At 27.9% G+C, this 23,670-nt stretch overlaps 2 protein-coding genes across 3 annotated transcripts in view; one reads left to right on the forward strand and one right to left on the reverse strand.

Annotated features, from left to right (window-relative positions):
• The window catches only part of LOC127281624 (sestrin homolog), a 322,721-nt gene that overhangs the window by 257,990 nt on the left and 41,061 nt on the right, over nt 1-23,670 (reverse strand). The gene's annotated exons all lie outside the window — the stretch shown is intronic.
• On the forward strand, nt 1,386-4,163 carry LOC127281625 (uncharacterized). The gene is made up of 9 exons (XM_051305427.1): nt 1,386-1,518; nt 1,872-2,066; nt 2,281-2,391; nt 2,474-2,649; nt 2,728-2,960; nt 3,041-3,219; nt 3,311-3,491; nt 3,557-3,702; nt 3,780-4,163. The coding sequence occupies exons 6-9, from the start codon at nt 3,133-3,135 to the stop codon at nt 4,140-4,142; spliced, it is 777 nt and encodes a 258-aa protein (XP_051161384.1). The 5' UTR covers nt 1,386-1,518; nt 1,872-2,066; nt 2,281-2,391; nt 2,474-2,649; nt 2,728-2,960; nt 3,041-3,132; the 3' UTR covers nt 4,143-4,163.

Raw genomic sequence — 23,670 nt, forward strand, 5'->3', positions numbered from 1 at the left:
ACTGAAATTCATGAATATACAAATATATTCGACTGTTTTGCTAGAACGTCTGTATATATAAAATTAAGCATGTGCTCGTGTGTAAGTTAGATAGCCATCGGCAAATCGTGCTCTATCGTAGCAGCCATCATCATTACGGTGTACCATCGCGTCGCTTCATGGCTATTGCCATGCTTATATACCTCTTTCTCTTTCCAACATAGCTTCTTCACTCGTATATTATTCATTCTATCTCTATTGACTGTTTCTCTTTTTTTTTCTTTTTCTCCTTCTCTCCTCTTTTCTATAGAGAATCAAACGCACGGTTACCTGATATCGACTCACAACCATATAAAAAAAAACACATTATGTACTTCGTATATATATACGCAAACAACCCCTCCGATATAAACAACTTTATCTCATTTAAATGAAAAGCAGTCATGTCTTCCATGTTTTTTTTTTTACTATTTTCAAGTGCAAATTGCTTGTTGGAACTATGGAAAAAAAAATTAAACTCACCATAGAAATTCTTTACACGATAATATTGATGTTTCAGAAAATAGGGATAATTGCCGGGGAAATGATTGTTAATATTTTTATATCTTAATTTACTCCTCTATTTGGATGATTCATTTGAAACTTCTCTTTAGATTGCTTTTTTTATTTTTATTGGATTAATGAATTATATTTCATCTAAAAGATCGATGTATCTAAAGTTCTGAACGTTCAAATTAAGCGAAAAAATTTACTACTTTTTTAAACTTCAAATTTGATTTTATAAAATATTTTTCATAAACTGAAAAATCATAAAAGTAATAATCATTTTTGACTCTATTAATTTTTTTGGTAAAATCTCTTCGCTGCACAGTGGCCGATTTCTCGAAAAACCTGGCCAAAAATCGAAAAATGATATGATTTCAACCAAAATTGCACGGAGAAACTTTTTCTACTAATATTAAGTATATTCGATTATCTATTTTCTAAAAGACTTTTAGAATCTAGGGATTTTTTTCATAACATGATAATAATTAGAAGTTGAATAGAAAAATATGATAAATCGACTTTATTTTTAACAACCTCCTGTGTCAAGATTTAATATCGTTGTTAGAAATAGTCTTATTTTTCTTAAGAAAAATAAAAAATGTTAATTATTAGTACTAAACTTACGTAAAAGAAGAACCCTTTATTTCACTTATAGATAGTAATAATAGTGAATAAAGCTCAATATTATATGAGATATTGATATTTTCTATTGAAATGATCATAATGATGGCATGCACTTAAAATTTTCGCAATTTAAATTAGAACAAAAATTCTTAACTCAACATACTAATTCTTACGGAATTAGTCGAACTTAGCCGAGTCCTGTACCCGAATGATTTTCGTAACTGGACTGCTAAAACGTTTATGCTGTTGTGGTTATAGTGTTGCTAAAATGTGATTAAACAAAAATAATTTATAAATTTAAAAATAAGTGCTTTATTTAACTTGTAATTCATTCTTAGCCGACGTATCAGCGAATAAGGACAGTTTTCAGTAAGTATAATACATTTTTTCTTCTCTTATAAGTCTATATTTTTGAGGTTATGAATATGTTGAGCACGCTGTTGGTACCGGTTGTAAATATTACTGAAATGTAATTTTAATATTTATAATATTTATTTTTCTTCTTTTCATAAAGTAATAAAATATTTATTTTGTATCAATTTCTAAAACTAATTATAATATTGCATCAAATATTGGAAAATGTGTATAGTTTCATTTTAAGGTTATAGATACAAATAATACATGTCACATAAATATAATAAACATGTCTATTTTTTTCAAATAAAATATAATTGCCTCTATTTAATCCATTAAATATTTTACTTTTAATAATATTTTATCAGGTTTTAAAAAATATGAACGAAATGGATAAGTCACTAGAAAATACAATGGAGGTAAGATTGTTTTGAGCAGTAAGGAAGATCTTGTAATTTTGAATAGAACGAGGTAGATCATTTATTTTGCAGAACTATTTAACTGAGGATTTTCAATCAGTACAATTACCAATCTTGCAAACGGATTCCAACATTGTCTATGAAGTAAGTTCTTTAATAATAATATTAATAACGATAATAGAGAGTATAAATAAATATAATTTATTACATTTAATAAATAGCAAACGAATTTTAAAATGTTATTTTACAAATAAACATTTATTTTTAGTTGAAAAAAATATTTTTGTTTTTGGTATTCTTCTGCTTATTTTGTAACCAATAATATTTTAAAATTATTTTAAATATTGATTTTGTTTAGATTTTAGATGTAAATGAGCAATCTGTAGAACAAAATACAGCATTACATAATTCGAATCAGGTGACATTATCAGAAGTATCAGAAAGAAAAAAGGAGGAAACCTTTGAAAATGTAAATAACTTTAATTTTTAATTTTTTCAGTAAATTTTAAAACATTATTTATTTGTACATACAAAATTTGGAATTCTTGTAGAACCTTCTTGAGTTTTTGAATTGCGACTCAGATGGGAAATTAGTATTAACACATTACCAACATCACAAATCTTTAAATAAAGATGTTCGAGCTCTCTTAACAAGAACAATAATTAAGAAATTTAAAGATGATGCATTAAAATCATTAAAAGTTGGAGAAAAACTAACAGAATTTAAGTAAGAAATATATTACATTCTATTTAATTAATTTATCGAATAAATTTTATTTGAATAAATATTGAAATTTTTTTTTAGGATTTCGTCAAAAGTGTTTGCAGCTTTAGCTGATGCAATTGAGAAAATTTTCGCAGGTGAATCCGCAAGTACATACTTCAGTCCATTTAAGTCCGAAAATGGCATAGCAGTACAAATCTGTGGTACATTATGGTCGCATTATAATTATACAATTGAAAAGTTGAGAAAAGAAAATCTCCTGGAAAAGCCGACAAAATCGAAAATTGTAGCGAAGTCTATTTCGAAAAGCACTAGTAAGATTTTTTATACAATCCTTTAAATAATTAATTTTTAAATTAGTAAAAGATAATTAAAAATGATATATTTATTGTAGATGAAGAAGTGAAAGAAGCTCTAAATAGAATACAGACTAGTTTAGAAGAAACTAGTATTATTGATGATTGGATTCTTACTCATAATGATCGAATGGTTCTGCTATTAGTTGATAAAATTTCCATTGCGGATTATATTAACAAATTTTCTTGTTTAAGAGTGCAAATAGCAAAACAGTTGGTATGATAAATTAAATATTACTTATAGAATTAAGCAAATTTAGTATTTAGTAATTTAAAAATTTTTAATTATAGTTAATTTTATTTTTTAGTATCTTATAGATTTTGATATTTTGAAACCTGAGAAGGGCGAAGAACTGCGAAAAAGGTGGCCTATTTTAAAATCTGTCATTCTTAAACAGCTTGACTTACTAAGTGCAAATCCCAAGAGTAAAAAAAAACTAAATTTAGAAGATTTATCTTTTATTAATATCTTACCAGCTTTAGAATCAGGTATGATGAATATAACAATTTTAATAAAATACTTGATTAACAATTTTCAATTTTTTCTATTGTAGAAGTTCAAGATACAGTAGTGTTATACTTGATACATCTTTTAATCGGAGTTGGTCAGCCTGGAAAAAGAAAGAAGGACCAATCATCAGAACCTATCAAATCTTACAAACCATATGAAATTAGAGAATCGTTTATTTATCGCATAGAAGTAAGTTTTAATTTTTTAATTCATATTAACAAATTTACAAATGTATTTATAATTGTAAGTGATAATTTTTTCTCTAGAAAATTGAAGATTTGGAGAGCATTATTAAAAGTTTAAGAGACAAAGCTCTTAAAGAAAAATATACTTTGCAACCTCTGATAATCGTCGTTGGAAGTTTAGTTAAAGTCGAGGGATTTTATGTCATCGTTGATGATCAAAAATATAAGACGGAGAGTTGTTTAGAAGCTCTCGATTTATGTTTCAAAGTATTCTTTACTCTTGATTGCCAATATCCGAAACCATCGTTTAGAATTTGGCAGTTCATTCAAAATGCTGGATATCAAATTAAAATTGCAGGAGAAACATTGATTAAAACAGTAAGAGAACTTTTAGGTCTTGTTGAACAAGCCTTTCGAGAGTCGTCTGATTTAAATAACGTTTAAATTTATTAAAATTTTATTTTATTTTACATAATTAATATTAAGATGATTATCTGTGATGAGTGTAAACATTCCTTTAAAAATAATAATAATTTTATACGGCATGTAAATTTAACTCATTCACATTTAAAACGATTTTTTTGTACTGAGCCAGACTGTCAAAAAACATTTTCACTTGTGGATACTTTTATTAAACACATAAAAAGAAAACATGATGATAAAAAAAACATATTTCTTCTTCTGGATGAAAATTTACCAACAATGAGATTTAACAACGATACTGGAGACTTTGATAGTGATGATGATTTTGTTGATCTCGAAAAAATGTTTATCTGTAATTCTAGTGATTCTAGCGATTGTGAGTCTTTTATAGATGATAATAATGAGGATAAGGGTTTGTCATGGTTACATAAAAACAATGAGAGCGAAGTAAACTTGTTTGATATTTCTGAAAATGTTGAAAGTGAAAATGATACAATTAAATTTGCTGCAAAATTATATGAACATTCAGATATCCCTAGAAATAGAGTTGAAAGTATTATTACTGAAACATCTGGTTTACTTAAATCAACTTTAACTTCTATAAAAAATGAACTTTGTGAAATTTCTAAAATGTCTCCATGTAATGACGATCATTTAAATAAGCATAACATTGAAAAAGTTTTTAATAAACATTTGAAACCATTCGAAAATATGCAAACAGAAAAACAACGTCTTTCAAAATTTCAATCATACAACACATTTATTCCTCCTATTAGTTACAAAATTGGAGAAAGAACAGAATATAAGGCAAAACCTACTGGAGCAACTCGAACCGAAGTTCCTGTTACTGCCCAGTTTATTCCCATTAGAAAAGTTTTGCAAAAATTTTTAGAATTACCAAACGTTTTTAATAAAACAATGAATTACATCAATTCTCTAAATTCATGCACGCAAACAATATCAAATATTGTTCAAAGTACATTTTGGAAAAATAAAGCGGCTCATTTCAAGGATAAAATTGTACTTCCATTAATTCTCTATTTTGATGACTACGAGAATAATAATCCTCTCGGTAGTCACAAAGGTATTTCAAAATGCGGGGCCGTTTATGTGACTATACCATGTTTACCTCCAGAGTTTCAGTCAAAAGTAGAAAATATTTTCTTATTCATCCTGTTTAATACTCTCGACAGAAGTACATTCAAAAATACTATAATTTTTCAAAAAGTAATAGAAGAACTGACATTTCTTCGAGATGAAGGGATTATTATTCACCTTGAAACGGGCGATATAAGAGTATATTTTGATTTAACTCTAATCGTAGGTGACAATCTTGGGATTCACTCCATATTTGGTTTTGTCGAAAGTTTTCGGGCAAAAAAGTTCTGTCGTTTTTGTTTAATTGATAACGCAAACATAAATAATGTATTAAAGGAAAGTGACTGTATTCTTCGTGATCCTCAGAATTATGAATCACTAAAAAATAAAAATAATCCTCAATTATCAGGAATAAAGGAAGATTGCATTTTTAATAAAATTCCTGGTTTTCATGTTACTGAAAATCCGGGCGTTGACGTTATGCATGACTTTCTGGAGGGTATATGTCGCTACGATATTGCTTTAGTATTAAACTACTTTATATATAAACGCAAATATTTTGACCTTCAGGAATTGAACACCAAAATTCGGGCATTTTATTATGGAGCAAATAAAAATATTAATAAGCCACCTGAAATCACAGAATCGAATTTAAAAAATAATTGTATCATTTTATCTTCGGCTGAAATGTTGAATCTTATAAGAAATTTGAACCTTATTATCGGACTTTCAATTCCTGAAAATGATGATCATTTGAATTTAATATTACTGTTGCAAGAAATTTTACAAATTGTTTGCAGTACAAAAATAAAATATGACACTCCAAAATTACTTGAATTAAAAATTGAAGAATATTTGATTTTATTAAGAGAAAAATTCCCAGATTACAATTTAAAACCAAAACATCACTTTCTCCTTCATTATCCATCAATAATGAAAAAAATTGGACCCTTATGGAATGTTTGTTGCATGCGATTTGAAAGTAAGCATCAAGAAGGGAAAAAAATCTCACGTTCGGCCATTTGTAGAGTAAATGTTTGCAAGACTATTGCTTTAAGACATCAACTAATATTTAACTACAGATTAATCTCTAAAAGTTCTTCATATCCTACATATTTTTGTAATCGAATTAAAATGTCGTCGTTAAAAAATTTACCAAATGCTTCGAATTTTGTCCATTTACTTCCAAGTAGTTTCGTAGGAAAAAGTATCTCTTTAACCAACTCGATTCAGTATAAGGGAAAAAAGATTAAAGAAGATAGTGTCATTGTTACATTTTCTGAATTAGGCTCAGAGTATTATTTAGTTTATTTGATTATTTTAAATGGTGACGACGATTTCTTTATCGTTACTAAATCTTTAACTGATTGTTATTTAAACGAACGACTACGAGCCGTTAAAATATATGATCAAAACTGTTTTTTCTGGGAAATTTTATCAATGAAGGATTTGCAATCCTCCATTATTTCTTATATAAATAAATTGAGTGATGGAAGTTTGTACATATCTAAAAATTGGATGTGATACTATTTGTAACTGAAAGTAAATCTAAAATATATATAATATAAAAATAAAAAAATATGTTCAATTGTGTTTATCACATGTTTGTATTCAATGTTTAAAAATTTAAGAAAGTCATATAGTTTCTTAAAAAATAACTTTTTAAAAGAAATTTAATTATTTTCGTATGTTAATAAAATAAGATTAAATGTACTTTTTAAAAAAATAAAAAAATAAATATTAAAAAATTTTTATATTTAATAATCCTGTATAACAAAGATTTTTCACGTATAATTTGGTTTTCATAATACAATTTGTAAAATTTTTTAAGAATATTAATTAATTTTATAATTTAAATTATTATATTTATTTATATTATTCAATAATTTTTTTTATTAATTTAACCTGAAAATATTTTAAAAAAATATCTTTTTGTATTATTAAATATTCTAAAAAAAATTTTAATTTTGTTAATATCAGTTACATTACTTTCTACTGAAAACATTATTAATTATTAATTATTGTTAACAAGTATAAAATATGTAACTTTTTGTTTATATCTTAATTATATACATTTATTTATATATTTATTGATTACTTATATATAATAATTGACCTTTCATGTAATTTAATGTTTTTCATAATTTTTAATTCAAAATCCACTTTCTTTTTAAAGTTATTTTAAAAAATAAACTTTCTCGAAAGTGCAATTTTCTACATTTCTTTTAATATATAAGAACAGTCAAGCTGAAGGATTTTAACGAATTGTAAAGTGCGATACATCGGTTGACCTCGTCTACTTTCGACATTAATGTTTGTACATTGCGTGCGTTATTATACATATTATTGCGTTTACATTTACATGTGTTCTTCAGGTTTTTAATGTCTTTACGTATGTTACATGTAGTTATGTTTACTATCGTCATACACTAATGCCACCTACCTTCAATTTCTAATACGATTTGTGTCTTGCAAGTGTTCATGAGTCTACTGTCAGTTTCTCTTCTATTTTTTTCACAATTTATGGCTTTCTTAGTTTTGTAAAAAATATTCTGTTTTTTCTAAAAGAACATACCAATTTCTGTTACTTAGAGCCGTGTATAAATTAAAAGCATAAGATGTAAATGTTCTAATATTTCGTTTTCAAAAAGTGTAAATGTTTTATGAACTATTTTAAAATATATATTAATAGTATGTATTTGTTAGGTACAATATCAATTTCTATAAGTTTAGTCGTTTTTCCATAAAGTGAAACCATAACATATTAAAATGTGAGACCACTTTTATCAAATAGTGATATGAAAAGTTTCTCCGTGTGGTATATCCATGTTTTTTGGGTTTCTGAATTCAAATTTTACATTGGTTGTGTCAAATTCAAAATGGCGGATCCAAAATGGCCGTTTAGATTTTAAAAAACTTTGCTGAAAATCGAAAAATGATACGATTTCAATCAAAATTGGTATATCCATGTTTTTTGGGTTTCTGAATTCAAATTTTACATTGGTTGTGTCAAATTCAAAATGGCGGATCCAAAATGGCCGTTTAGATTTTAAAAAACTTTGCTGAAAATCGAAAAATGATACGATTTCAATCAAAATTGGTATATCCATGTTTTTTGGGCTTCTGAATTCAAATTTTACATTGGTTGTGTCAAATTCAAAATGGCGGATACAAAATGGCCGTTTAGATTTTAAAAAACTTTGCTGAAAATCGAAAAATGATACGATTTCAATCAAAATTGGTATATCCATGTTTTTTGGGTTTCTGAATTCAAATTTTACATTGGTTGTGTCAAATTCAAAATGGCGGATCCAAAATGGCCGTTTAGATTTTAAAAAACTTTGCTGAAAATCGAAAAATGATACGATTTCAATCAAAATTGGTATACTTACGTTTACTGGGTTTCTGAAATCAAATTTTACATTTGTTTTATCAAATTCAATATGGCGGATCCAAAATATTTGCTGGTATTATAAAATTGCGTAAATGTGTTAGAGCTTATTTTTTTTAAATTACAGACAGTGCTTAAATTTTAGTTTAAAGCGAATGCGAATGAAGAAAAAGTCAGTCTTTCACGTTCAGTTGCACCGCCGGCCGGTGCAACGCGCTGTCGGTAAACCGCGCTTAGTGAAATAAAAAGTGATACCAAAACTGCAGGGGCAGCTTGGGGCAACTGATTTCAATTAAAATGAATTAAAAATATATTCTAGTTTATGATAATACCAGGTAGATCGCGGATATCGGTGGATTTCACAACTATTTTCATGATTTACGTTGATAAAACAATACAAAAATCGTCGCCATGAATAGCGATGTTTAATGTCATTTTTTAAAAACTGTACGTTTTAAATGTGATTATAAATACATTCAACATATTTCATACACCTTTGTTAATAATTCCCAAAAAAATATATTCAAAAATCTGCTGTATATTAGTATATTTTCACTATTTTAACTGTGACGAAAATTTATAGTTATGAAACGTTCTGAGTAAATCTCTGGCAAAGATCACTTTTACTTGTTCACATAATAAATTGGTGATAAAAAAAGTGTAATTTTTTTTCGCAAAATTATGCAGTGAACCCTCCTTTATAATATTCAACAATAAAAAGTATAAATTTCTAAAAAAAATTTTTTGACTTTTGGCCAGGTTTTTCGGGAAATCGGCCACTGTGCGCTGTTGTATGCGTGTTGTTAATTTTCTCAGTGAAAAATTTATATACTTTATTGGATAGTATAAAGGCAAGTTCATGCAAATATTGTCCTGTCAAATTTATATACGACCTATGACACGGCAAAAGGCTTCGGAAATGAAGTGTCTCCAAAACGGCTTCGGAGATGAAATCCCTTCAGCTCGTACATAGATATGGCTTAATTAAACTGCTAAAAGATTTTTTTTTTTTTTTTATTAAAAAACTATAAAGGCAAGATTTTGACTTTGGCAAGGCGAAAATTCCGTTTAATCTGTCAAAATATAATTCGTACAAATAAAAATTCGGCTAAAAGAAATTTCTAGTAAAAATTCTAACAAATTAATTTTAGGCACAATTCATGCGTTTCGAAATTTTATATCGAATCAAGCCTATTGACTTGGAAAAGGATTAATTCTTTATTTAAAATGAAGGATATTTCATAATTGAAAAGGATTAAAATTTAATTTCGCATTAATTCAGAATTACATACGGAAAAATTTTTTTTGTAGAGATTTAAATTCTGATAAAAACTGATAGGCTGGGAATCAAATTTCGAAATGCCTCGGAATGATACATACAAAAACTGATTGAATATCAATCTGAAACTTTTAATATTGTATTCCGGATGTGAATAAATTTGGAACAGATGAATATGTTCTAAAAGTCATTAGTTAGAATTTTCATTTTATGGATTTTTATTTGTCACAATTATTTTTGAGCCAAATTTTTATTTTGCAGAATTTTCAACAAAACGATTTTCTATATTACAAAATTTTTATATAGCCGAAAATTCACTTCACAGAATTTTTATTTGCTCGAATTTTCATTTAACATAATAGGCATTTTAAAGAATTTTTATTGGGTAGAATTTCATTGCATAAAATTTTCATTTTATTCTTTCAGATGAATTTTCATTTGTTCGAATTATTATTTCATATAATTTCCATATAACCAATTTTTCACGCACCACAGAATTTTTACTTAACCGAAAAATCATTTAACAGAATTTCTAATTGATAGAATTTTCATTTGTCCAAAATTATAAATGTCCGAATAAACAATCGATTTTGGCGCGATTTTTAAAATCAACCAATCACAATTTTATGGATAATTTTTGATTGGTTGATTTTAAAAATCGCGCCAATATCGATTGTTGTTTCGGTCATTTGCAATTTCGGACAAATGAAAATTCTATCAACTGGAAATTCTGTTAAATGATTTTTCGGTTAAGTAAAAATTCTGTAGTATGAAAAATCGATTATATGGAAATTATATCAAATAATAATTCGAACAAATGAAAATTCATCTGAAAGCAAATTTTATGCAATGAAATTCTATCCAATAAAAATTTATTAAAATGCCTATTATTTTACATGAAATTCGAGCAAATAAAAATTCTGCCAAATAAAAATTACAAAAAATTAAAATTCTGTGAAGTGAATTTTCGGTTATATAAAAATTCTGTAATATAGAAAATCGTTTTGATGAAAATTATTCTGAAAAATACTAATTCGAACAAATAAAAATTCGGCTCAAAATTAATTATGACAAATGAAATTCCATAAAATGAAAATTCTAACTAATTATTTTTAGAACATAATCATGCGTCCCATAAATTTTGAAGTAATTAATTCTTGAAAAAAATATACATTTCATTGAATATTCAAATAATAATACCTAGACTGACTTTAATTAACTATAGTTTCGTAACTGTTTATATTTTCAAAAAATAAAAAAATATATATATAAATATAAGAGGAATCTAATAACAAGTATCATTAAGATGCTACTGGTGTTTGTATCTAACAGGCGTCTCTGTTATGCTAATATCACCCGACAGAAAATGCTGATTCACTCGAATTTATAAACGCTTTGGGTTCTTTGACAGGGCTTTCAATAGAAGATTTAAAAAAAAAAAAAAAAAAAAAAAAAAAAAAAAAAAACTACTGCTCTTTTTAGAACATCCCTCATCAGAATGACAATGTATTTTCTCAAATATATTGCTGTTTATCGGTAAACAAACTCGTTTCTATCTTCATAATATATAAACTTTATATATACACATGTCAATAACTCAAGGATTTTCACTTTTTGACATATATACTTAAAAGGATATAATAAATACCACTACTAGAAAACTATTCATCAGAATAATACATCATTTCCAATATACAATGCGGCATCAAGTTCATTTATAATGGCAATTTTTCAAAAATGATGAACATCGCAGTAATATCCAAAATTTATTGAAGGATTTTAGACCGACAATAAAATATCAAACATGATATATATGTACAATACTACTATGCTAGTGGTAGCTTTAAACAAGCATAAATTATTGCAATATTATAATTAATGGTAATACCGCATAATCAATATACAGGAGTTTTAAATCTTCTTCAAATATTGTACGAAAAAAACGAAACTCTACATTTAACCCTTAACTGGCACCATGGGGTCCACGTAGACCCGAGCATTTTTTCGTGTTCAAATTAATTGAATGTGTAGATTTTGAATATTTTTATATTTTAATATATTAGTTTGACATATTCTTAGTAATTTTCTAAGTTTTTTGATACAACTAATTTGATACAAAACAATAAATTAGCTTCAAACATTAATAATTATAAATTTTTAATTTTAACCTAAAAAGTCACATTTTATTCTGCAAAATAAATACCTTTCTAGCAAGACCTGCTGTTGTTGGTAAGTTTTTCCTTAAAAAATAATACATAAAGAGTATAACCTTAAATTTTTAAGTCATAATAATAAAATTTAAATAACGTTTTAATAACGTCAGGTCCATCAGACCCGTTGTGCCATTTACGTTCGAACGCGGAATTGTGCCAGTTAGAGGTTAAAAATAAAAAAATAAAGGTTAATTTTGAAAAAATTGGGTTAAAATTTTCTTTTTTAATTTTTTTGGCATCAAAAACAATACGTGAATAAGGCTAATACCCAACCAAAAATTTCAGTATTATACCAGAGTTAACTACTGGCGCAGTACTGGTTCAGTATTGGCTGCTGAGGCTGGGCAGTACTGGCAAACCAGTACTGAGCCGATATTGAGCCAGTGCTAGCTCAAATAGATTTTCTTTTTGATTAATACTAGTTAACAAAAAGTTCTAGAGTGAACCCGATGAATCTTTTTGTTTAAATATTTTGTTTATAAAAATTTTTTCACTTTGATTTTATTTTTGAAAATTAAAAGGTACTTTATTTTGCTTTTTTGTGGGTAAAATTATTATTTAAACAAAAAGTTTCCTGAGACTAATTCCAAAACATTTTGCAATTTTTTTTTTTATTGTTTTCAGATATGCAATAAACCCAAAAAAATTTTAAAACGATCAAACTAAAAATAAATAAAATTTTTTATAAAAAAATTAATAATTTTTAAAATAAAAATTTAAAAAAATTTTCTTGACAACACTTGTTAAAAATTAAAAAACAACTTTTATTTTCTTAAAAAAGTTTTTCAAAAATTTATTTTCATGCAAATAATTAAAGTGAATAATAAAATAATTAAATAGCTAATTGTATAATTATATACATTATAATTATTTTATAAACATTTTTATTTTTACTGAATTGTTTTTAAATATTAAAAAAAAGTTTGGTTTTATAATAAACATATTTTTATATTTATTTTTTGATTTTTTTAAATAATAATTTGCAATATATATTATAATTAATAAAGAATAAAAACTCTTGATGTTTTCGATTTTATATATAATAAAATATTACATAATTAGTTAGTTGACTAATTTAATTATTATTGAATTTGTGTTGGGTTACTAAAAATTTCACACACTTTTTCCTAAAAAAAAAAAAGTATTACCTGGAGTAGAGATTTCACTATTGCAGTGAAATTTATCTCTGTTACAGTTAAAGCTTTCTTTTCGTATACAATAAATTACAAAACTACCAGTACTCAGCCAGTACTCAACCAGTACTAAACCAGTAGTGGTTACCAGTACTGGTGCCAACTCTGGCAGCCCCCACTTGGAAAGATTCCCCGGAAAGTTCCCCCTGGACGTTCTATTAGAATTCCGCCGGAACTTCCAACGTAATTCCGTCGGAATTCCATCGGAGTTCCAAATAATTTCCGATGTGATTCCGATGGAGTTCCGACGGAATTCCGATTAATTTTTTTCAAATTTTTTAGAGTCCTAATTCCGTCGGAATTCCATCGGAGTTCCAAAGAATTTCCGATGGGATTCCGACGGAATTCCGATTATTTTCTTCAAAATTTTTAGAGTCCTAATTCCGTCGGAATTCCGTCGGAACTCCATCGGAATCCCATTGGAAATTCTTTGGAACTCCGATGGAATTCCGACGGAATTACGTTGGAAGTTCCGGCGGAATTCTGATAGAACCTCCAGGGGGCACTTTCCGGGGAATCTTTCCAAGTGGACCAATACTGGTAAAATGTTATCATCCCAAAATTACGCCAACTCTGGTGCCAATACTGGGTTCCAGTCATGCGCCAACACTTGTCAGTACTGCGCCAGTACTGCGCCAATAGTAAATTTTTGATTGGGATATTTTAGAGATTTATAACTCTCCTATATAAAACAACTATTTACCATAGTATTAAACAAATTCAATTACCTTAAGTGTTTGGTGGCTTTTTTCTCAGAGAATACACCTCATATGTATCAAATCGTAATGAAAATTTATATAGAATTTCGAGGAATAATGGCCTATGATTTACGAGAATTCAAAGTAACAAGGACATTCTGACGCAATTGGCACTTTGGTGATACACACACTTTTCATTACGCAACTACAATATGTATATATATATACAGAATCACTCTTGAGATACAGAAAATGTGCGTATACTTATTTTGATTATTCATTATTGCAATTATTCTATAATGTCTGCATTTGTACTTGAAAACTCTATTTTTTAAAAAAAATCATATTGAATTATTAATGCGGAGAAGTAAAGACACATTATATTTAAATGAAAGAAACTACTCAAAGCCATAAACAATTAACCAGTTTTATAGCGTTGTCAATTAAAAATAATAATGGTTCCCTTGACAACCAATAATAACAACAACAATCACACTGTATGTTTAATCGTGCCAAAGACCTAAAAATAATAAAATAATGATTTCCTTGAGTAAAATCAGTCGTGCGTACATTATGTCTTTTATATATATATATACGCACACATACTTTTTTTTTTATTGCATAAGGTGAGAAAGACTTGAACCAATATATAGTTATATACAGCTTATAGTTTCACCCTCGATTGCGTCACACATTTAAGTGTAATTCTTCAATGAAGACAAGATTTTTTTTCAAAAGGCTGTATATTTATGAATATCGCACGAATATGCATAATTTTTTACACCTTTCAACATAATATGTATACAATAAATATCTATATATATATATAGGTATATCTTTGACAAAATTTTCCACTTCTATAATACACTGAAAAAAATTTTTTTTTGATTCAAATAATCGGTTCTTAACCTGAAAAATTATTTTTTGTGTATTATTTGGAGATGATTTTAAGTTAAAGTTTATTTTGTGTCTAAATTAAAAAATACTCTTTATCATTTAAAAATAAAATAGCGTAATCCGGGGCTATTCTACACACTCAGGGGCTATTATACTCATCATCAGTTTTTAATTAATAAAATATTTATATTGAAATATTTAAACTTGATACTTGGTGTAAACATTGTTTGATTGTTTTATTACAGAAGGCGCTAAATGTTATTGCTTAATTTTTTTATCATAACGCAAAAAAAAAATTCATAAAGTCGTGAACGTCTGAAATTTTTTTTTTGCACATTCGCAAACTTTATACTGGATTTCAAAGAGTTTTATAGTATTTCGTAAAATCTTGTAAGTAAATGTTGTCAATTTAGTTGTGATTTTTTTTTTTTATTTCAATTCTGAATTTTGGTAAAGCACGAAGTAAAAACGTAGCGTTTTTTTTTTTCGAGTATAATAGCCCCGGTTGACGGTGTTTTAAATAAAAGGACCAATTTTTGTTTTATTTTTAAATTATTATTTTTTTGTTTCCAGAGAGCGCAAAAATCAGAATGTAAATAATAAATGGACTTTGATTTTACATTCTCAGGAACTGTAAAAAATTACATATATACATCCTGATTTTGACGCCCTCTAGAAATAATAAATAATAATTTAAAAATAAAACAAAAATTTGTTTCTTTTCGTTAAAACCTGTTTTTGAATAAGTTTTTTTAATTTAAAATAAAAGTAAGAAAAAAATAGCAAAGATTTGTCTATTTTATTGAATTAAACTTAAATATGTTTGATTGTACAGCAAAAATATACTAACAATTTTAAATTAAACATAATATGATATTCATCTAAAAATATCATTTTCTCAATTTAAATAAAAATTGTTGATTAATTTAAATAATTATTAAAAATTTTAAATTATAAACAATATGAGTAAATTTTGTAAGCGAGTACAATATTTGATTGAAACTTTAAAAGGAAATCAAGCCAGAGAGTATTTGTTCAATTAAAAAAGAAGGTCAACAAGATGAAACATATTAAAATGACGCTTTGATGATCAAGCGATTTTCTAATCTGTATAACACTCGAAGGACAAAGTAATTTTTTTCTCTCAAATGGGGTAACAAACAAAAAAATCTGCCACACTTATAAAAAAAAAATAAAGTGTATGGCACTTTGCTTTTATTTTGAGAGCATTTGCTGCTGTATAATATATATATATATAGTAAAATCACAGAAAAACAGCATGCTGATTCAGCTGACCCTGTCAGAAAGGACAATGCACTGCCTCGCGAAACATAAAGCTAGTTACATATATATATATATGTATATGCGTACATATATATGTAACATACTACTTGTATATATGTATATATGTATACAGCTATAACCACGTCTGTGTAATTTATTATAGCCAATGAATGTACGTAAACGTGTAAGTTAAACGTGGGCGGGTTGCATTACGTAAACCACTGAATAACTATTATTGTTAATTAAGAAGGATCGTGCGCCTGTTACGCTTTTCCATCGAGAGAACCTCTCATTGAATTTCTTTATTCCTTTTGTGATTAAGGAGAGACTACTATTTAAATACACTTTATATATATATATGTATATATATATTTATACACTTCCTCAAACTCTTGTGGGAAAATAGCCTTTAAAAAACTTGACAAATTTGCGAGCAAATGAAAAATAAACATTTAACAAAAGAATGCTAGTTTTGTACAAAAGTTTCTTTCCACTATAAATATATTTATACTGCAATATAGTAAAATGTCTACTTATCCTGACAAATTAGATATATGTGACAATCGTCACTAAGTGAAATTTGTTATTCTCTCTAAATATCATGAATTATTAATATTTTGCATCTAAAGCCCAACCCATATATATATAGTGTGTAAGGTTTGTGCAATTCTTCATTACCATCAGTTATTTTAAACATATATATAGCATCTTCGTAATTTTAAAGAAAGTTTTTTTTTTCATTTTTTTTTTTACAAAAAAAGGAACAATCATCATCTAAATTCTAGTTATGTTCGTGTTATTTTATTTGTTCGAATTTTTATTTGTTAGAATTTTTATTTCCTCGAATTTTCATTTAACATTAATAGGCATTTTAAAGAATTTTTATTGGGTAGAATTTCATTGCATAGAATTTTCATTTTATTCTTTCAAATGAATTTTCATTTGTGCGAATTATTATTTCATATAATTTCCATATAACCAATTTTTCATACTACCTACAGAATTTTTACTTAACTGAAAAATCATTTAACAGAATTTCTAATTGATATAGAATTTTCATTTGTCCGAAATTGCAAATGGCCGAACAAACAATCGATTTTGGCGCGATTTTTAAAATCAACCAATCAAAAATTATCCATAAAATTGTGATTGGTTGATTTTAAAAATCGCGCCAAAATCGACTGTTTGTTCGGCCATTTATAATTTCGGATCTTATAAGAAAACTAACAAGACTCTGACCAGTTTTTCCCTAAGTAGATCATTTTTTTCGAAAGTACCTTTCCGTGCTTTAGTCAGTTTAACTAACGAGGACCACATGAAATAGGAAAAACTAGTCCTGATCCCATCAGATCCACATTTTAATTTCTACTATGCTCGTTGAAAATTTGAAAATTCTCAAAACAGCATTTTTTTTCCACTGTTACAAACGAAGCATGAAATAAGATTAAAAAAATTTTCTTTTTTTCATATCAGTATTATTGCTATAAATTGCAATCACAGTAACAGTATATATAATGTTTTTAATGTTTGCCCATCGTTGTCATCTAACCGTGCTTTGTTAAATAAGACATTGTGTCCTCTCTGTTATTATTACGTAGGCGTACATATATACACGCACGCACATAATCCACGCGATGGTTCGTGGACCGTTCAATGTACTGAACCCCCCCCCCCCTTCGACCCCCTCCTAAACACACATATACACATTTTATTTCCCCCCCTCCCCCTCTTTCTCTCTCTTCATATAAAAGTGATGTAGCAAATATAACGGTCAGCCATTATGTGAATATTAAATAAGAGCAACGAAGGGGATTGAAAAAAAAAAAATTTGGGAAATATTGTAGAAGACAGAAAAGATGTCCAAAAAAAAAGGTAATAATAATGAACCTGATCTTCTCAATATAAATATGCATATATATATATATATATAATTCTGAAAGCCTAACCTCTATTCTCATAAGGACTATATGAATTATGCATGTGCAGCAGTCATGCTACCGCATACTCACGTATGTACGTTATCGTGCATTCCTGATAGGCGCATTGTCTCTAGGGTGTATCGATAGTGTATATACATAAAAGTAGGATCGGTATAAGCATCGTGTTTCATGCGCGCTTTCAATCCTGAGTCTGTTGATTCGTATCCGTGTCGACACAATGCATACGAAATCATCCTCTCGCGAGTATTATAATTTTTTAGTTGAGCAAAAAAAGAAAAAAAATTTTTTTTATGTATATTCCTTTTAATATGACCTCTGGTGTGTGTACTTATTCCTTCAATAAAAAATCTTATCACTTTCATATTTACCAACGCATCTATCCGCATATTTAAATCAATTAAATTTCTATTTAATACTAATCACTCTAATCACTCTTCGCCGTCGCCAACGTTGATTCAGAAATTTTGACAAGGATTGTACTAACCATGTCAGAAACATATTAGTTAAAACGAACATAACCTTTAAAGTCAAGGTCATATGTTAAAAAACATAGGTTAAAGCGAACGTAACCTCAAAATTCAACGTCAAGAGTAACAACCTAAGACCTATGTTTTTGACATGGAATGATCTATATATATATACTAGAGGGGCTACGCCCCCCTGCGCGCTTCGCGCACCAACCCCCCTATTTTTGGCGGGAAATACAGAGAGAGATGAGGGAAGGGGGAAGAGGGGGGACTTGTGGCTATATTCAGAGCCTTGAAATGAACATAACCTCAAAATTTAGGTCATTTTTGACGGAGGAGGGGAAATGAGAGGAGGGAGGGGGACTTGCGGCTATATTCAGAGCCTTGAAACGAACATAACCTCAAAATTTAGGTCATTTCTGGCGGGGGAGGGGACTTGCGGCTATATTCAGAGTCTTGAAACGAACATAACCTCAAAATTTAGGTCATTTTTGACGGAGGAGGGGAAATGAGAGGAGGGAGGGGGACTTGCGGCTAAATTCAGAGCCTTGAAACGAACATAACCTCAAAATTTAGGAGGGGGACTCCCCCCTCCTAGGTCAAGAATTCTTGAAACAGCGGCGGCGGCGATATCTTTTTGTAATATAGGAAGATATATATATATATATACCTATATTAGTATTTTAGTTCTGATTTTAACCTTAAATCCAGCGCTGAAGTGACGTGGAATGACTCATATATCTACCTATATTAGTATTAAAACTAACATAACCTCAAGGTCATGGATCAAACATAACCTTAAAATTCAAAGGCATAGGGTTCCAGAATTCAAGGTCTCAGTTTAAACATAACCTCAAAATTCAAGGACATAGGTCAAGGAAGCGTTGGGTTCAAGATTATGTCCGACAAACATAACCATAACTCCAAGTAGGGTATTCAATAGATTTTAAATATAGAACTCTGATCTACTTTTATCTTGCTCAAACCTCTAGTATGAAAATTCCATTTAGAATGTTAATAACTTGTTCCCAAAAGGTAATTTTAAAAACATAATATAGGGCAGAGTGGGGCAAAACCGGGTACCTTTTTGAAATTATCGGTTTACAAAGAATCTATCAAATAAATTAGTTCAAATCTCGTTGAAAATTCTTCCTTGAACATTAGAGAATGAGAAAATAAGGTCGATTGCATGAAAAAAATTTTTTTAATCAATTTAAATCAGGTTTTTTAAAAAAATACAAAGTACCCGATTTTGCCCCGATGGTGGGGCAAAACCGGGTACTATCAAGAAAATATATAAATCATGGAATATTCTTTAACTAGGAAAACTAGATATGTCCTAGTTAAATCCCTATTTGAAATAGATCAAATTGGGACAAATCCTACACAGTTTTTATCGGTACTATCTATTTTTAACTCTACATCTATATATAGAGAGAGATTTAGAGATAAAAATAGATCAACATAATATGACGCTTTACCTTTTTATATGAATTAAATTCACTCCTGTTATGCTATTTCTTCAAAATGTTTAATATTACACAAAATGCATGTTCTTCAAAAGAACTACTGCAAGTAAAGACTTTAATAAATGCATCACACACACACACACACACAGGAATCAAATTCAGCTGATGAAAGCAGATATAATACAGAAGAAATATAAGAGTCACTTGAATCATATAATGTTGATAATAATTTAGAAACATTTACTCAGTAATCTATTACAATATGTCAAAAAAATTATACATCTATACAAAATTTTACAATCAGATTGAAAATCAATCTTTCTTAATCAGTGCAGTGGTACTATATAAAGTTTTAATCGACAACTGATTCAATCACGGAAAGTATATCTATATATATTGAAACAATCAAGGAAGTATTCTATATATAATACACCCAAACAAATTTTAATTGTGAATAATTTAACCATCAACTACTGTGTGATTTAAATAATATTGTAATTTAGTCTTATATAGACATATATGTTTCAATTTTTTCGTTTACATTGTTATTCTACTTTTTCCTCAAATTAAAATAAAGGCTATAAATTTATATAATTAAATAAGAATAATAATTAAATAAGAATGGAAATAATTAGTATAAGCAATTGTTATTTAACAGTACCTACTTATAAGAGATAGAAAACTTATTTTTAAATTATCGAGCAATTATATATATATACTGTTTTCTATTTCCAACAGAGTTAAAATTTTAAGCTAACAATGGAGGTTTAAGCACTCCATCGTTGGGTGGAGGAAACATGCTACCGATACCTACAATAGTCAGATTGGTTCAACGATAGTGTATATATATATATATATATATATATATATATATATATGCGCTATCCAAGAGAACAAAAAATATATACTAACAGTGCCTCGTTATTTTATACTATCGGGTGGGTACTTATCGCAAATTGGAAAAAACAACGGGAACCGTTATACAAGAAAGGCGACGTCACGCGATCTCGATAAGGATCGTCGATCGGATCGAGACAAACTTTTGAGGAAAAAAAGAGAAGAAAAAATTTGACAGACTGGTAAAAATGATTTTTCATGTTTTCTTTTTTTCACTCAAAATATATGTTTTTGTTTTTATAATTACCGAGACCGTGAAATTAACATTATTGATAACGGAAAAAAGATACCTTTGTCACTTTTTTTTTTTAACAAAAAGAATGAACCGGGGCCTCAAAGCCCGCTTCTCCTATAAAACATATAATTCAACAATATTTGCTACTTTATATGTATATATAGGGGAGCGAGTGACAAACAGTGGGACACTTTTTTTCAAAGACATATTAATATGTCAATTTTATATATTTTTGAACATTTTTTGGTATTACCATAAAGTTTGAACTTTTTTCTACACAATGCACATATTCTATTAAGATTATATTGTGATTACACAGAAAATTAAAAGCCATTAAAATAAGCTGCAACGCTTATTATTTTAATCCGATTTTGCTTATTTTAATCCATTTTGGTATTAAAATAAGCAAAATTGGATTAAAATATTAAGCGTTGCATCTTATTTTGATACCTTAAAATTTTCTGTGTAAATAAAAAAATGTGAAGTTTTTGAAACTTGATACATTTTTCTTGTTTTGAAGGTATGTGTTTAACAGTGGGACACCTATTATTAAGAACCGAATAATTATTTCAATAATAATATTCTGCTTCAAACTTTGTAAATATATACCCAAGAAGCACGTAATATAACCTCAATATCAAGGTAATATTACATGTAAGATTCGTAATATAACGTTGTAATATTACAGTAATCTTACAGTGATCTTAAAATGTCCGCCTCAAGGTAATATTACCGGTAATGTTACTGTAATATTACGCGCTAATATTACAGTAATATTGCAGTAATATTATACCGTAATATTAAGGTAATATTACAAGAGAATATTACAGTAATATTATGGAAACATTTCTTTAGGAAAAAAATCTACCCATCCAGGGAATCGAACCCCGAACTCAAAGCACACGAGTCCAGAGTTTTACCAACAAGCCAAATTGACTTATAATATATTTACGTTTTTTATGCTTTATGAATAACTCAAATCAGTCTGTAATATTACTGTAATATTACTGTAATATTACCGTTAATATTACAGTAATATTCCCGGTAATATTACCTTGAGGCGGACATTTTAAGATCACTGTAAGATTACTGTAATTTTACAGCGTTATATTACGAATCTCACGTGTAATATTACCTTGATATTGAGGATATATTACGTGCTTCTTGGGTATATTTTGCATTAAATAACGTTAACAAATATTGCAAAACTCTCATAATTTAATAATATTTTACATTTTTATAATACGTTGTCAAGTTTCATATAAAAAATTGCTATTATTTTTTTTCACGTTTACAGTACTGCTGATCATACGTCATAATTTGGTCATAACCTAAAAACAATTTGGAGGAAAATTTGAATAGTCGTTCTCTTATCAAGTGTTACTTTTTAAATGTTGTCGAACAATAATTGTAATAATTATTAATTATAAATTTTTTATTGTTTTTTAGCATAAAAAAATCACATTTTTAGTCGCTGTGTAAGTATAAATGCGCATGCGTATAGCTGACACAACTTATAATCAGTATTGCCAAAATCCACGTTTCATAAACTTAAATTTTTGCCTGTCCCACTGTTTAAATTAAGCAATCGCAACAAATTATTTAAATAAAAATTGTTTGTGAAATTTTAAAATATTTTAAATTATTGGATATTATACTTAAAAACATGAGTAAACGAAGTAACAATTACACTTTTTTTTAAAAACTGTTCTATCTATATAAAAATCAGCATTGTATTTCAAGAAAAAATTTACTCTGGTACATCAAAAACAGTTTTTTCCATTTTTTTTTGTAAATAATGAATCAATGTGGCTAAAATTTTTGGAGATAGTGTGTTGTCATAAACATGGTTTACATTTAAATTTTGGTCGAGTTTCTTTAAGTAGTTTTTCAGAAAATTAAAGTGTCCTACTGTTTAAACTGTCCCACTGTTTGTCACTCTCCCCTATATATTTAAACTCACGCACAATTTTTTTGTGCTAAATGTGCGAAAAAACTTTTCTTAAAATAAAATTCTGTTTATATAAACACAAAAGTAAACAAATATTTCACGCACCGTTTATAAAAAAAAAAAAAAATGGGAGGGAGGTGAAATATTGTTTAGTTTAGTATATTGCATAATGTATAACAGAAATCAGTTTGCAGAAATGGACAGCTCGCTAGCAAACATATATGCGAACTGAATCGGTAATGCAGCGCGTTCACTTGCAGAGCGAACGTCCACAGAATGGCAAGTGAAAAGATAGAAGGCAGATAATACATAGATGAGAGAGACAAGACGGAAACGAGACTGTTTTGCCAAGACACGCCAAGGGAACTTGGAGAACGGCCCTGATTGCCAAGGAGAAACGCATATACAATGTTTCAAACCCATATCGACTTTTATTGCGTGCAAAAAAAAAAAAAAGAAGAAGAAGAAGAAGAAGAAAAGAAACAAACAAAAAAATCTTATCCCGATCAATGAAGTAATTTTCATTATATCCAATTT

This window comes from Leptopilina boulardi, unplaced genomic scaffold, assembly GCF_019393585.1.
Source record: "Leptopilina boulardi isolate dan_hultmark-lab unplaced genomic scaffold, ZJU_Lbou_2.1 LbouV2_273, whole genome shotgun sequence".
NCBI classification, from domain to species: Eukaryota; Metazoa; Arthropoda; class Insecta; order Hymenoptera; family Figitidae; genus Leptopilina; species Leptopilina boulardi.

Coding starts and splice junctions, on each gene's coding strand:
- LOC127281625 (XM_051305427.1), top strand. CDS start 3,133: ATGGTTCTGCTATTAGTTGATAAAATTTCCATTGCGGATTATATTAAC. Junction 3,220..3,310: donor TGCAAATAGCAAAACAGTTG/GTATGATAAATT, acceptor TTTATTTTTTAG/TATCTTATAGATTTTGATAT. Junction 3,492..3,556: donor CTTACCAGCTTTAGAATCAG/GTATGATGAATA, acceptor TTTCTATTGTAG/AAGTTCAAGATACAGTAGTG.